Source organism: Balearica regulorum, chromosome 7 (assembly GCF_011004875.1).
Source record: "Balearica regulorum gibbericeps isolate bBalReg1 chromosome 7, bBalReg1.pri, whole genome shotgun sequence".
Lineage (NCBI taxonomy): Eukaryota > Metazoa > Chordata > Aves > Gruiformes > Gruidae > Balearica > Balearica regulorum.
The window spans coordinates 37608006-37621379 of NC_046190.1; the positions used below are offsets into that span (position 1 = coordinate 37608006).

At 49.7% G+C, this 13374-nt stretch overlaps 1 protein-coding gene across 2 annotated transcripts; it reads right to left on the reverse strand.

Moving 5' to 3' along the window:
* Positions 1–13374, reverse strand: PLA2G12B (phospholipase A2 group XIIB). Of its 2 annotated transcripts, none has more exons than XM_010297755.2 (4): positions 12633–13374; positions 6821–6909; positions 5064–5229; positions 1–2918 (listed from the first exon to the last, which is right to left on the reverse strand). In XM_010297755.2, the coding sequence occupies exons 1-4, from the start codon at positions 13372–13374 to the stop codon at positions 2800–2802; spliced, it is 1116 nt and encodes a 371-aa protein (XP_010296057.2). In that variant the 3' UTR covers positions 1–2799. The 2 variants fall into 2 exon arrangements, with proteins under 2 accessions (XP_010296057.2, XP_075615083.1); XM_075758968.1 differs by having other exon boundaries at positions 701–2918; positions 6833–6909.

Sequence of the window (13374 nt, forward strand, 5' to 3'; positions counted from 1 at the left end):
TGTTTGTCTGTTTAATTTAATCTGCCACGCCACAGACCGGGAGCAAAATGCACTGCACGAGCAGGCACTGCGTGTGTAAGAAGGCACCGTACCTGACCAGTGCTCCCGAGAGTCCGACCAGCACTGCCAACCATAGTTCAAAGTCTGGGCTGCATCAGTGCTGCCCGATGCGTCGTTGGTGTTCTGGCTGGTGGCACCTCATTCTCTCTTAGGATGTAAATGTCTGAACGTTGGATGTCCAGGAGTAAACACCTATTTACCTGCCGTCCCAGTCCCTGCTTTTATGTCCTCAGCAGAAGCAGAGATTGCTGTTTGGGGAACCGTTACTAGGAGAGGGCACGCTGGCCCGAATGGGTTGAACATCAGCAAGAGTTGCAAATAGTCCTGCCGATACAAAAAGCCAACAGGAAGCCATCGGCTGAGCACAGCGTCGTCTTCCTGTTCAGAGCAGGGTGGAAGTGAAGACGACCAAAGGTTTGTGCATTGACCTGGAGAGTCCCGTGCTCAGCTGCTTCAGTGGCTGTACACCACTGAGTAGCAGGAGCAGCATGGAGGGGAAACGATTTTTTTGTTTGGCTGCAGTTTTACATGCTGGTCTTCTGCTACGCAGGATTATCTGGTGGGTTTTTTGAGTCACTGCCACCACTTGAAGGTTCAAAAGTTTCCTTGTAGAGCTGCCGATGGGGTTTTTCAGGTAGAGAAAAGTGCACTTATTCAGTAACTGCCCTGCGTGCAGCCATCTGTAGTGTTTTGAGATGAATGGTGGTCTGAAAGCATGAAGAAATTATGATTTATATTAGTGGTCTCTGCAAAGCATTGGTGTGTGGATAGAGAGATTTTGTTTAGAACCCTTTGATTTCTCCAGTGTGTATCATCATCTGTCATCAGTTACTCGGCCTGGCTTTAATCTGATATCACTTGAACTACAAAGTGCTTTAAGACATTTGCCAGCCAGTCAGCTATCGAGCGTAGACAAGACAGACTTTTCAAATTGTCATTTAATCATAAGAGTATGTTCACGTTTAAAACTGGCAACAGGCACCATTTCACCAATGAAATACAAAGTTTGGGAAGTGTCTGGAATGAGGAACATTTCCTTCCCATCCCTAGCCAAAAATACGCGTTTCTTAGACGGATAATCAGATTGCCTGTCCAGCCTCGTGCTCTGATAGACACACGCTGCGATGAACCTTGGCAATGCGGTATTCCCTCTCCTTTGGCATTAGCACAGCTGGCAAAGGATGGCATTGCATCTGATCAGTGTAAATTAATGGAAAACATCCCAGTACCCCTCAGGCGGTCACTTCCTTTTTCCTGGTCTTAATACCGGTGGGCTCTTGTTTCGGTTTATCTGGGGCCAGAGGAATGTCTCATTGCTGTTCACTGTAAGGCAAACATGACTGGCAAGAACAGGAATACGGGGCTTAAATAATTTATAGCTCCATGCATGCATTTAAACACAAACTAGAAGAAAAGTAACTAAGACTCTTTCCATTCCTGTTAAATCACCCTTCTGTAGCCTTAACTTTTCTGTGGCAGATGGAAGAACATAACCATAAATATGTTTGCAGAAGACGCTAAAGTATTTATGTAGCGTGGCACACGCACCCAGTAGCAACTTCCTTTCAACAAGAAATGCAGATAAAAGCTGTCTGCAAATGTTATATGCAGATGAAATTCCATATACCACTTTAAATTCTAATTTTGCATGCAATAAAAGCTCCCGATAGCAGATAGAAGTATTAACCACGTTTTAAAAAGAATGCCATCTGAGGCTGCTGAGTGTTCCTCAGCTGGCGGTGCCTCTGCCCCACAGTTAGCACATAAGCCCTGCCGCCTGACAGAGCAGCCTCCAGGATTTTGAATATCTCATCCAAGGCAACTGTGAGCCTCCTGTTTCCCTCGTACAAAAGATGGAGGTGGATACCCAGCCATTTTGTTTAAAAAAAAAAAAAAAAAAAAAAAGGGATCCTCAGGGAAACGCTTTCTTAAGTGATATAGGAGGAAAATCATTAAATAGATCTGGATGACGCTGCAAAACAAAAGCTGCTTCCTCTCCTGAGACTGTGGGAGAGTGCTGTGATTTCACACCTCGGACACGATGGGCTTTGGTCCCCTTCCGCCCAGATATAAATTGTGCCTGTATCACATAGTCCTTCTCGTGCTTACCAAATCCCTGGCTGTTTTAAATTGTTTTCAGATCCACCAAGTATTTAAAGAAGCAGGGTTGTCAGGGTGTATTATGATAGGATGGAAAATGTCAGGAATGGGTATGAGCAACATACTGAAAGCGTATTACCCCTCTTCAGGCTGTTACCGGTGGTGGAAAAATGTGAATAGTGTGTCCATGGACTGGGATTTTCAGGGGTTGCAGAAACCTAATGCCTTGCACTGCAAATTAGGGAGTTAAGGGGTAGGGGGAGCTAATACACGTGCGTCTAAGGCAAACAAACAAGTAAAGCCCCTTGTTTATAACCAGCACTGCATCCTGCTTGCCTCTCCTGATCAGTCTGTAGAGAAAATTGGCATCGGATCATTCAGGCTGATGGACTCAGAAAGGGGTAGGGCTGTTGAACTGCTTCTGTGGTAGACAGCAGGCATCGCTGCCCTACGTCCGCAGGCTTGTCTCCCCTTTCGCTGCCCTCTGCCCAAAAGCTGTAGTTGATGTGTATTGCTTGGACCAGGTCCCCCCCATCCCGTGCTGGGCCAGAGGGCTGATGGAAATCACTGTGCTGAAGTGCCGTATCAGAGAGGAGATGCTTGGCAGCAGGCTCACGGAGGCCAGGCACCTGCTCTTCCTCACAATTCATCTCGTTCTTCCTCGTTGCAAATGCAGGCGCTCCTTTGGCTGTTCATGAAGGGCCGGCAGCCCAGGGTCCAGACGGCATTGAACACCGTGTCTGCGACAGATTCACAAGCTGCAGGGACGGAAAAGATCAGGCAGGTGAGTAACAAGTGGAAGCACCCCAGCCTGAGCCCTGCACTCAGTCGAGGGGTGTTTGCAGTTGGAAGCGCGGGCTGTCTTTTTCTCTCTGGGTATTGCATCTTCATAAATCCAGAGGTTCCCTTCCGCTGAACTGGGGGGTCTTTCTCCCTAGGGTGGCACCCATCTGGTACTAACTTCTCTCCCTGCTAACCCCCCTCCTTTCTTGCCTCTCTCAGGCTTTTCTGGTTGATGGATCATTTGGGATGCTGCAGTGTTCACAAAGCAGATTTCCCAGAAGACCTCCACAGCACTGAATTTCCCAGCTCCCTCTCCCCACAGTTTGCTCATAGCCACTGCTAACCAACCTTCTCTGCTTTTTGGGAGTTACAATGCCAGCTGCCAGCCAGCATGAAAAATCCTACTGTGGTTGCAGCAGCAGAGCTGTTGATTCAGTCTGTCTGACTTCTAGCCCCTCCTCTTCCCAAAAAACAAGCCCAAAACTGCTTGTCAATAAATAAATAGGTTAATACTAGGTCTTCTAGGATTTACTCACTGGCACTAACGCTGATTGCTTGTATGCATAATAGATTTGGGAAGGCCCTGCCTTTGGGACTGTCTCCTTCTGTCTCGGTCTCTCTGACGGCCTCGTTCTGCTCCTGCTGCTTTAGGAGTCTGCTCGGCTGGTGGGCGTTGGAGCAGGCTGTCGTGCGTCAGTGGGAAATGGAGGCTTTGGTTAACTGGCACTGCTGCAGCTGGGATGTTTGTGCCCACGTGAAGGGAGTGCAGCCGCTCTTCCCCTGCCTGCTTTCTCTGAACTCTCAGTGGAAAGGATCCCAGGTAAGAGCTGGGATGGCAGTGGAGGAGGAGGATGACAATGACAGGGAGCAGCAGGTACAGGGCTGCAGAGGTTCATGCGTGTTAGCAACACTTGTGCCTCCTGCGGCAACCAAGTCAGAGATGCTGGAGGAATCTAGTCCTACTTGACTATAGGCAGAGGTGGCTTGGCTCAGCCAAGGCGCGTGGGCTCTGCTCCACCTTAGCTCCCTAGGATCTGTCTGCTGGCTTCGCTGCTGCAGGCAGAAAGGAAAGAGGAGTGATCTGAAAAATTGGCAGGGGAAAATCTGAAGAGATGGGAAGAGCTTGGCCGCACGAGGACCTGTAAAGGCGACCATGAAAGATGGGCTGTACTTGGCCTGTAATGCCTACATCTCAGTCCACGTCTTTGTTTGCTCTTGCTGGCCTGGATGCTCTTTCCAAAGATTTATCTGTGACGAGATAGAAAGCCATCTGCACTAGTACCGGTGTCATGCAGACTTACCTGTGTGTCCTAATCAGACTGCACCTTTGGAAAACAAACACATATCTAACTGTACCTTACACAGCCCATTGGCAGCAGGGATGAACCCAGAGGGGCTGGCTGCAGTTAGCTGGGAGAAACTCAGCAGCACCACCAGAGTTTTATTTGGCTTTGGGATTGGGCTGTCCTCGAGGGCTCTGCCAGCTTTTCAGGCCAGATCTCCCGTAAATATCTTTAACTGTTTTGGTGTCACCTGCCGTTGGTAGGTCTCATCTCTGCCTGTCCTGCCTTACTGCCGCACAGCCCCATTGCAGGAGATGGATCCCTGCAACGGCTCAGCCACCACCCGCGCTGTGGTGTGTCCCAGGTGCCATCGTCATCTCTTACCCCTGAACCAGATTCCAGAGAGCTCCTGTCCTTGGCTCTCCCAGTTTGTTGGCCCTTGGCCACATATAGGTCTCAGAGTGTGGTTTACTGGCTCTGGAAGGTTTTTGATCTCTCGGGAAGGTGTTTGAACTCTCAGGGCATCCAAGGGTTGAAGGAATTGCTTCTAGAGGTTTTTTATTGTGGGTTTTTTTCTTCTTTCCACATGCATTTTGTAATGTTTTCCAAATGTAAATAATTTTAGGTGTCCAGTCTTGGGACAGAAGTGTGTGTGTAGGGGGCAGATCTCAGCGTTCTCACTTACCTCTGACCCATCTGTGACAAGCACAGGATGGATGTGCAGCTCCCTACTGCAGATTTTTGTTTCTTTTGGCAAGGACAGGGCTTCCTTCCCGCCCTCTCCCCTCCCTGCCATCGCTTGCTCCCTCTGCAGCGAATACGAGCGGGGAAGCCTACCTTCCACCTTGGAGACGAACCCGAGGCTGCGCTTGAGGTCGGAGCAGATGGAGTGGAGGCACCAGCGGAACTTGGCATCGCAGCGGTATTTGTTGGCCCCGCAGGTGTCGTAACAAACGTCCAGCTGGTTACAGCACTTGGTCATGGCAGGGATACCCAAATCTAGCTGGGAAAAGAGAGCAAAGTAGTGTCCCTCGGCTGCCTCCTGGCCTCGGACTCAAACAGCTGCAACCGGGTAAGGATTTGCAGAGCCCAGCTGGCTGCTTTTCCAGAAGCTACCCCTGATAGCTGGGCCAGCAGGAGGGGAAACACGCTTCTCCCTCATCAAGTAAAAAAAGTGGCAACAGTAATGCAGGTCCAGTGCAGGATAGACCACTTTCCCTTCTCTCCTGTCTGTCATGGGGAATTAACTTCTGGTAGAGAGGTGGGGAGCAGCCCCTCCCTGACCATTTGCTAGTTCCCATTTGTTAAAGCTCACTGAAGAGCTTCCTGTCCTTGCTAGCAGTGGCAAAGGCCCCTTTTCTCTCTCCTCATTTTCCCACAACCTGACAAGTCTTGCTTCTTGGCTTAATAAATCTGCTATAAGTATTATTAATGCCTTATTTCTCACGGATGCGCTTGCAAGGCCAAGGACAAATACAGCTTGGTCAGGGGAGTTCTGCTCGCTTGGAGGTAAACAGTGAGCTTAAGTAATAACCGTGAGGGTGATGGGGCAGAAGGCTTGTCTCCTGGAGAGACTGGACTCGTTAGCTTGTTATAAATTATTCTTCTTTTTGGCCTTCCTCATGTAATATTTAGGAGATGAGTTTTTTCTTCATTGAGCTCAGCGCTCATGACTGCTTGCATAAGGAGGAGGTACCGCAGAAATGCCCACAAGGTTTACAGTGAAATGTAGTTGAAAGAACTAATCTGATATGAAAAACTGGCTGTAAAGGGAGGGTGTTTCAGAGCAGGAATCTGCCTAATTGCTGCAGACTTCATGGGCAGCAGTAATGCATAAGCTAAATAGTAATTCCTGCTCTTAGAGCCTCCTGGGAGTGCTTTTCCTGGTGATTCCAATATGATTTCATTAATTGCCTTTAAAATAACAAGTGGGTGCAGTATTAAAGCCCGTAGGTTTATTTCAGTGCTTGGCAGAGGCAAAAAGCATAGGAGGGGAGGAAGGGCCGGGTGTGGAGAATGCATTCAAGTATTATTGCTGCTTGCACATTATGCTATGTCACTGAGCTGCCCAGCCTTGAATGTGTTCCCTGTCCTATCGCAAGGGCACGGGACTGTTCAGGGCCTTGATAAAAATACATTTCTCCACCCTGGTGCTCTGCTTGGCCAGGTATCCCTTTTTCTTCTTCTAGTGCTAACCTGCTCTGGAAACTTTCTGTTCTGGTACCTACTGAAACAACCACAGCAACAGGCCAGTCCTTTGTAAATGTAACTCCTGTCTACGTGATTCCTGTTTCGCTGCCACCGGCAGTCGAGATGTCAGTGCCTCCCTGACTGACAGTAAGTTAAGCAGTGCTCAGACTGACGTGTTTGCCTTACTATCGGCAGGCAGCCACGTCTTTTGGCAGTCCCAGGCAGATAGCTTCTCCCCTAACAACCCAAGTGATAATTCCTCCTTTTTCCAGAGCTCTGGCTTCGGCTGCCAAGAGAAGTCAGTGTGTAGCACAGCTAAGCCTTCTCCCTCCGCAATATTATTAGCTAGTTACTGTGATTAGCGAATTGCATCATTAGGGGACTGTGAGTGTGGCAGTACATACACTTTCGGGTACCTTGAGCCCCAGAAAATAGGAGCTACAGCCGTTGGGTTCTTGGGGTTTGTAGTGAGGTCGTGGCATTGGAGCCTTCCCTGAGAAAGAAAGGAAAAATGTTAGGAAAGCCGATCTTCCCAAGAGTAGCACCAAAAAGCAAGGAGTGACAGGCAGCTCCCCTTAGGTCTGCATCCCCAAACACTTCATTCTCCTCCAGGAGACCCAGGGAGTGAAGGTACTAGTGCTGGCAGAGACACTGGCCCTGCTCTCAGCTCAGTCCTGTCGAGGTTCTACAGCCCAGCTCAGCTTGCACCCCCTCTAGCACGGCTGCTGGAGCACCGTGTTGTGTGTGAACTGGGTCCCCGACGCCTCTCAAATGTTTAAGCTGGTCCGAGGCCAGTCTCTAGGTCTAGGACTCTCCCCAGCTCTTACAGATAAGTCCCTCTTTGCAGCGTGGGGTTTTGCAGGTGAGCAGCCCTCCGTGCTGGAGCTAGTCCCTCAGACCTCCCAAATCTCCTAGGAGCTTTTTCTTGTGTTTCCTGAGAGCTCGGTGCAGCTGGGACCACCAGCTGTGTTTTTTAACTCCTCCAAGAATCTACTAGCTAAACTACTAGCTTAGCAAGGGGATTTCTTTCCATCCTCAGCTCATTCTCGGAGTCTTGGCGAGCTACAGATCTCCACAAAATTGTGCTAGACCTTGCATGTCTGATCTTGGTCTGAGCAGGAGGTCTTCTTGGTCCCTGTTTTCTGTGTGTGGTGATGCACTGCCACCTTTTGCAAATAGTTTATATCCCTTTATCTCTGCCTTCCCTTAGTAGGCTTCTTAATATGCATAGAGGAACAAGAATTTCCTTCCTGAGTAACTATTTACCCAAGGTAGAAAGCATCCAGCAGACAATCAGCTAACAGCAGCAATTTAATCTATTGTACTTTGAAGGTATGCAAACCCTCCTCTACACCTGCCAGCCCGTCTTGGGGCTTTGTATATGGCTGGCAGAGTGCTCTGGATGTGAGGGGTGGGAACTGTCCATGTGGAAAAGAGATCTGTCTGTTCCCCGCCCTGTCTCATCCTCTTTTTCTCAGCCCTATCTCAACCCCCATCTCCATCTAACCTAACGCCTCTGGTTTGGGGAGGACCTGTTGCCAGGCTGCTTGTGTACTTTGACCTAGTTGGGCAAGGAGCTTGTTTAAAGGTGGGAGAGGATTCTCCCTGGAGAAGTGGTGGAGACCGCTCCTCATGGAGTCAGGTCACTCTGTGCTGTCCCTTGGTGTGTGTTCAGTGCTTGTTCTGTTTCTGTCCCAGCTGGGTTTATAAAAGTGAGATCTCAAATGCAGAATGAGGTGTTAAAACAAGACATTTGAACCCTGCTCTGGGAAAACTTTGTAAGCTGTGTGAGTGTTCCAGCAAGAACATGTGTTAGCTGAGCCCTTCCGTAAGTCCATCACCTCTAGGGTTAAGTTTCTGCTTCCCTGAGCACTGCTAGAGAATTTATGTAGACATAAAATAGATCTAATTTAGCCCTTCAGGCAGGGTTGGGTTCTTTTAAACGCCATTTCCACTGTTTTCTTCTTGTCAGCACTGATAATCATTTAAGATGCTTTCCCCTTTTTTCTGTCAAGGTACTTAAAATACCAGTGGTTAATATAGCCATAAATCTTCTGTGTTCTTGAGAAGACCTTACAGCCAAATGTCCCAAAAGGCTTTAGATGGGAATGTCTCCAGCACCTTCTAAATTAAAAATTGCCAGAGTGGTTTTGTTTAAACAACAGATTTGCAACAAATCGACAACAAACTGAAATCCTGTCCAGCTGTGAGACGCCAATAGCCAATTTTCCCCAGCCCTACAGAAATGCACTATGCACCGAAGATTTAGCTGTCTGCAAGCCTAGATAAAGCTCTCTAGTTGACATTACCACCAGGTGATGGCATTTGTGTGGGAAGGCGTTTCTACCTTTTTAGCCCCTTTTGAATAGGTCAGATCTGCTTTGTGCTGCAGATGTAATTCTCTAGTGCAGAAAGCATTACTTATTTTGAGCAGGTAGAGCCAAGTTAACAGTAGACAAAGAGCACAAATCAGTCGGTTGCAGCACGCCATCATTATAGGATTATCTTCACACCAAAACATAACTAAGCCCGTTGAGGTACACTGACGCAAGGTAACTTCTGAGTTCACGACACGCTGCACGCTATTTTGGTGGTTATGCTCTACAGAGAAGGGATTATCTCTATATATGGGCTGAATCTATACCCCAAGGCTCCCAAGCAATATAACGAGAGGAGGGCTGCACCCAGGTCTCGGTGCAATTCACAGCCTAGTTACTGTTTTGGAAGGGGATGAGAATTGGGACTCAGAATTCAAATGTTTCTCAACTGAGGTCAGAGGCAGAGGAAAGTTCAAAATCCAAGGTGGGTTTTGCAGGATGGGGTCAAATTTTAATGACTTGCAATATTGACAATGTTATGTTCCTGCAGCACATTGTGGGTTAATGGGGTAAGGTGGCAGATCGGAGTAGGAGACTGTTTGGGGATATGGAGATAACTGTGTTTCTGGAGAAAACCTTCCATTAAGCTGAAGTTAGAGCTATTATAATGTCTTAGAAAGTTGTCCTGAGGAAAAAAAAAAATCTCATATGAGAACTGCGATCAACAAAACATTGAACTGTCTTCAGGATGAGCCTTTGTAGGATACCTGCCCCCTCCTCTCTGAAAAACAAAGCTTAATCATTTGTAAAGTGTCCCTTTGTGAACTCTTTTTCTCAGCTAGATAAAGTCCAAGACACCACAATTAACCTCTCTCCCACATCTTATTTGCTAGCTAACAGGAAAACGAAAGCAAAGCAGAAATAAGAGGCGTTCCTGACTCTACATGAACACTGACTCAGTGTTTTTGTTATCATTTATTGCTTGCCCATCCTTATAGGCGCGTCTGTCACAGCGGGAAGGGACTTGGTGGGTCACACTGGCTGTTTTGCCAGCTGTGTTTCACCAGGGGCCTGTTGTGGTCAGTCTGCAGCACGGCGAAGAGCGATGCTGATGTGTAGCAGCACAGCATTGCTGAGGAAGCCTGTTCTTTGGAAGAAGATGTATTTCAGGGCGCTGCCTCGTTGGCATGGCCTTAGAGGAGAACTGAAGTTGAGTTTCTAATGGGAAGTGCGTTTCCCTGATGCATTTTAATATCTCCAGGCTGTTGTAGCTGTGCCAAGAGGCTGGAAAACAACCAGCTGGCTAGAACAGCTGCTGGCGATGCAGGAGGTCTCAGACACTGCAGTACTGGTACGCTGGCAGGGGGAAGCGAATGTATTTCTCAGTGAATAGATGATCTTGGGGCTCCCTGCTGTTTTGAGTGGCCCATTGTTATTTCTCTGCCTCAGGCAAGCAGGCTTTGAGCAGACGTGGCCCATGCTTAGCACAACCTTTTAGCGCTGTGTTGGAGAGCCTGACATTGAGGGCTCCTTTCCCACAGCCTGGATGTGCCTCCTCATCCATCCTGAGCCTTTTAGGACCAAATGCTGGGTAAAACATTGAAGTCCTGCCTGGCCAGACAGCTGAAGGAAGCTATCAAGGGATTTACTCCCAGTTCAGGCTGTTTCCCCCTGCTCCTGAGCTGGCCAGAGAGATTTTGTAAGGAGGAGATACTTGCCAGCAAATTCTAGTGTAACCCTAACGTCCTGATTTAAGGGAGTAATCCATCAAGTTGTTTGTTTTCAGACCTCTCACTAGCTGCTGAAAAATCAGGAGAGGCTTACAGCCAGAACAGCTCAGTGCTACATGCTCAGCTGAAGATGGATGTGGCAATCACAGGTGAGTCCTGACCTTTCTCGTGGCAAAATAAGCTATTATCGGTGTCTCTTGGCTGAAACGAAAGAAAGTAGAAGGCATAATTTTTGCTTTGTGCCTGGGGAAAAAGCAATCAGGCCCTGATTCAGTGGAAAGATGGTAAAGATTGTTTATGTTCGTTCTTCTGGGCATAGGCTGGCTCTCACTGGTTTGGGATTGTCTCTGCATCCGCTCCACTTGCAGTTTGCAATGTCTGTGCTAGAGCCCAGCATGGACAAATGGTTCTGCAAGGGTCCAGCAAGACCCTTGGAGGCACGCGAGTAGCGTTTCAATAGTTTCCTTTGTCAGCTAGTGATTAATGAGTTGTTCGGCAGAGGATGAGAACAGGGCTAACAATGAGCTTGTTTGTTTTTTCCTTTCTAGGTAAGGCATTTCTCCAATAAGACGCAGGATGCTCTCGGGGAGCAGGCAGGCATTTGCACCGCTCTGTGGAGATGCTCTTCCCCCTGCTGAGAAAGGCCCTGGCCTTGGGACGTGCCCAAGAGCGATGACTTCTCCTGGATTTGGTGAGTACTGAGACTCTCTGGAACGAGCTCTGAGTATCAGCCTTCCCAAACCTTGCCTCAGGCACCCTGCAGTCCCAGCTGCCCACTACCAGTGTTTTCACTCGCTACATTAAGAAGGGCAAGTCCTTTTCCGCTCACAATTTGGAGCGTGGTGGAGGCTGACACACGTGGGCCTGGGGACGGGCTGCCTGATGGGCAAATGGCCTCATCCTGCGTGCTGGGGCGATGCTGTGGTCTGCACGGGCATCTCCTCCTCCAGACACTGTGTCCCTGGGGTACCCAAAACAAAGAAAAACAAAAACCCACAACTTCAAGGCTGATTTTAAGCCCTCCTTGTGGCCCCACTTTGGCTAAGGGTGGCCCATCTGCCCTCTCACCCTGACAAGGAGCTCAGGTCCCAGCCCTGCTGCATCTGTTTCTCCTGGCACATGGTGCAGCCTGTGTTCTGGAAGAAATGGGATGCGTACAGACTGAAACCGAGTTGGTGGGATCTCTCCAAAGTGTGGAGTCTGCATCTGTGAAAACCAACGCTGAGGGAAGCAGAGGGGTTGAAGTCGCCTCTGTGCTCACACACATCTTGCCCAGGTGGTCACTCGGGACGTGAGATGAAGCTGGGGGGGGAAAAGGGCTGATGGGCAGCTGTGGAGGGGCAGGCTGGGGTGGCAGAGGACAGGTATTGATGTGGGGACAGTTGTGTGCAGTTGTAGGAGGCTGGGAAGAGGACATGGACTATAGGAAACTTCCTTGCTGTTCCCAAAGAGGTTGTTTTAGCAGGAAAGCTGAAAAGCACCTCTGCACGCCCACTCCCTTGCCCTGCTCTCCCTGAGCTGTCACCCTCTCCATCCTGCCCCCAGGGCAAACCAAACTCTTCCTTTTTGGTAAATCACTCTAAAGTCCAAGGCAAGCGGCAGCTGCCTTATTCCGCCTTGGGTACTAAAGGTTCCTCCGTGGTGACAGCAAGTCCTGTTTACCTTCCTGTTATCTCCCCTCCTCCAGCCCACGATATTAGCCAACTGCTGAGTAACGACACTCCCAAGGTTGCTGAGATTAGGGCCGCTGGCAATGCTAACAACCCCTTCTGAGTCAGGTCTGCAGGGGCTGCTCGTCCTCCCCTCCGGGGCCTCGCTGCCTGCCCTGGTCCTTCTCTCCAGGGGTCCGGGCAGCCTGGTTACCCATGTGCTCTTCCTGTAAAACCCATGTCCCCTCCTCTTGTCCCCTCACACATAGCATAGTGGCTTCAAGATCAGGCTGCTCTTGGTGAGAGGGAAAGATGAGGATTCAGTGCCCCCGTGCTGGCACTAGCAGAGGAGTTGTGACTCTCTGCAGTGACTTTTCTGTGCCGAGCGTAGCAGGGGTCAGGTCGTGGATAGGAGCTGGTTGTGGTCTCGGGGAAGGAGAGTGCTGTGAGTTTCCGCACGAGAGGGAAAGAGGGGAAACGCCAAGGAGAGAGGAGCCAGCAGGAGTGAGGTTCACTTACCGTAACGACATCTGTACTGACAAACGCCGTTTTTTCCCCCAAGCAGTTCCAAAAAGGAGTCGAAGTAGCTATTAACTGTTTCGAAGCTGTCCCGGATGGCCCCGATGCCCCACTCTGAATAGAATGACCCTGCTTGGGAAGTTTGGTGGACGGTGTTCTCCTGCGTTGTTTCCTCGGTGCATTGCCCTAAGCCCAGGGTCAGGCACAGAACCGCTGCCTCGAAAAGCAGCCGCATGCTGCAGTCCAGATCCAGGCCCCGGAGCCCTCGTCCAGGCAGATGTGCGGGCAGGGAGGAGTGGGAGCGAGCTGTTGTGCGTAGGAGGCAGGTAAGCACCCCTCTCCCCTGGACTTTAAACGCGGCCGAGGGAGCCGACATGAGGTCACCACAATCAGAGTGCAAAGTGCATCGGGGAGATCTGGACCGAGTTCGTTTTGCAGAGAAACACCAGGGTTTGAGTTTGCACAATCGGGCTGGAACAGACTCAGCCCCTGCGGCACCAGGGCTGCAGCTCCCCAAAAAGGGACCAACCCCTCCCTGGGGTGCTGAGCGGGGTTGGTCTGCCCAGGTTGTGTGGCATGCAGGAGAACCTCCGCCTGCCCTGCTCTGTCCCCAACCTGCTGGGAGACAGAGAGTATCTCTTTCTCCAAAATTTTTACCGCTCAGGCAATGGGAGTAATGGACCAGCAGCGGACTGAGGAGCACCCCTTGCCTTTGGGCACGTAACGGGGTGGGATGAGGCAT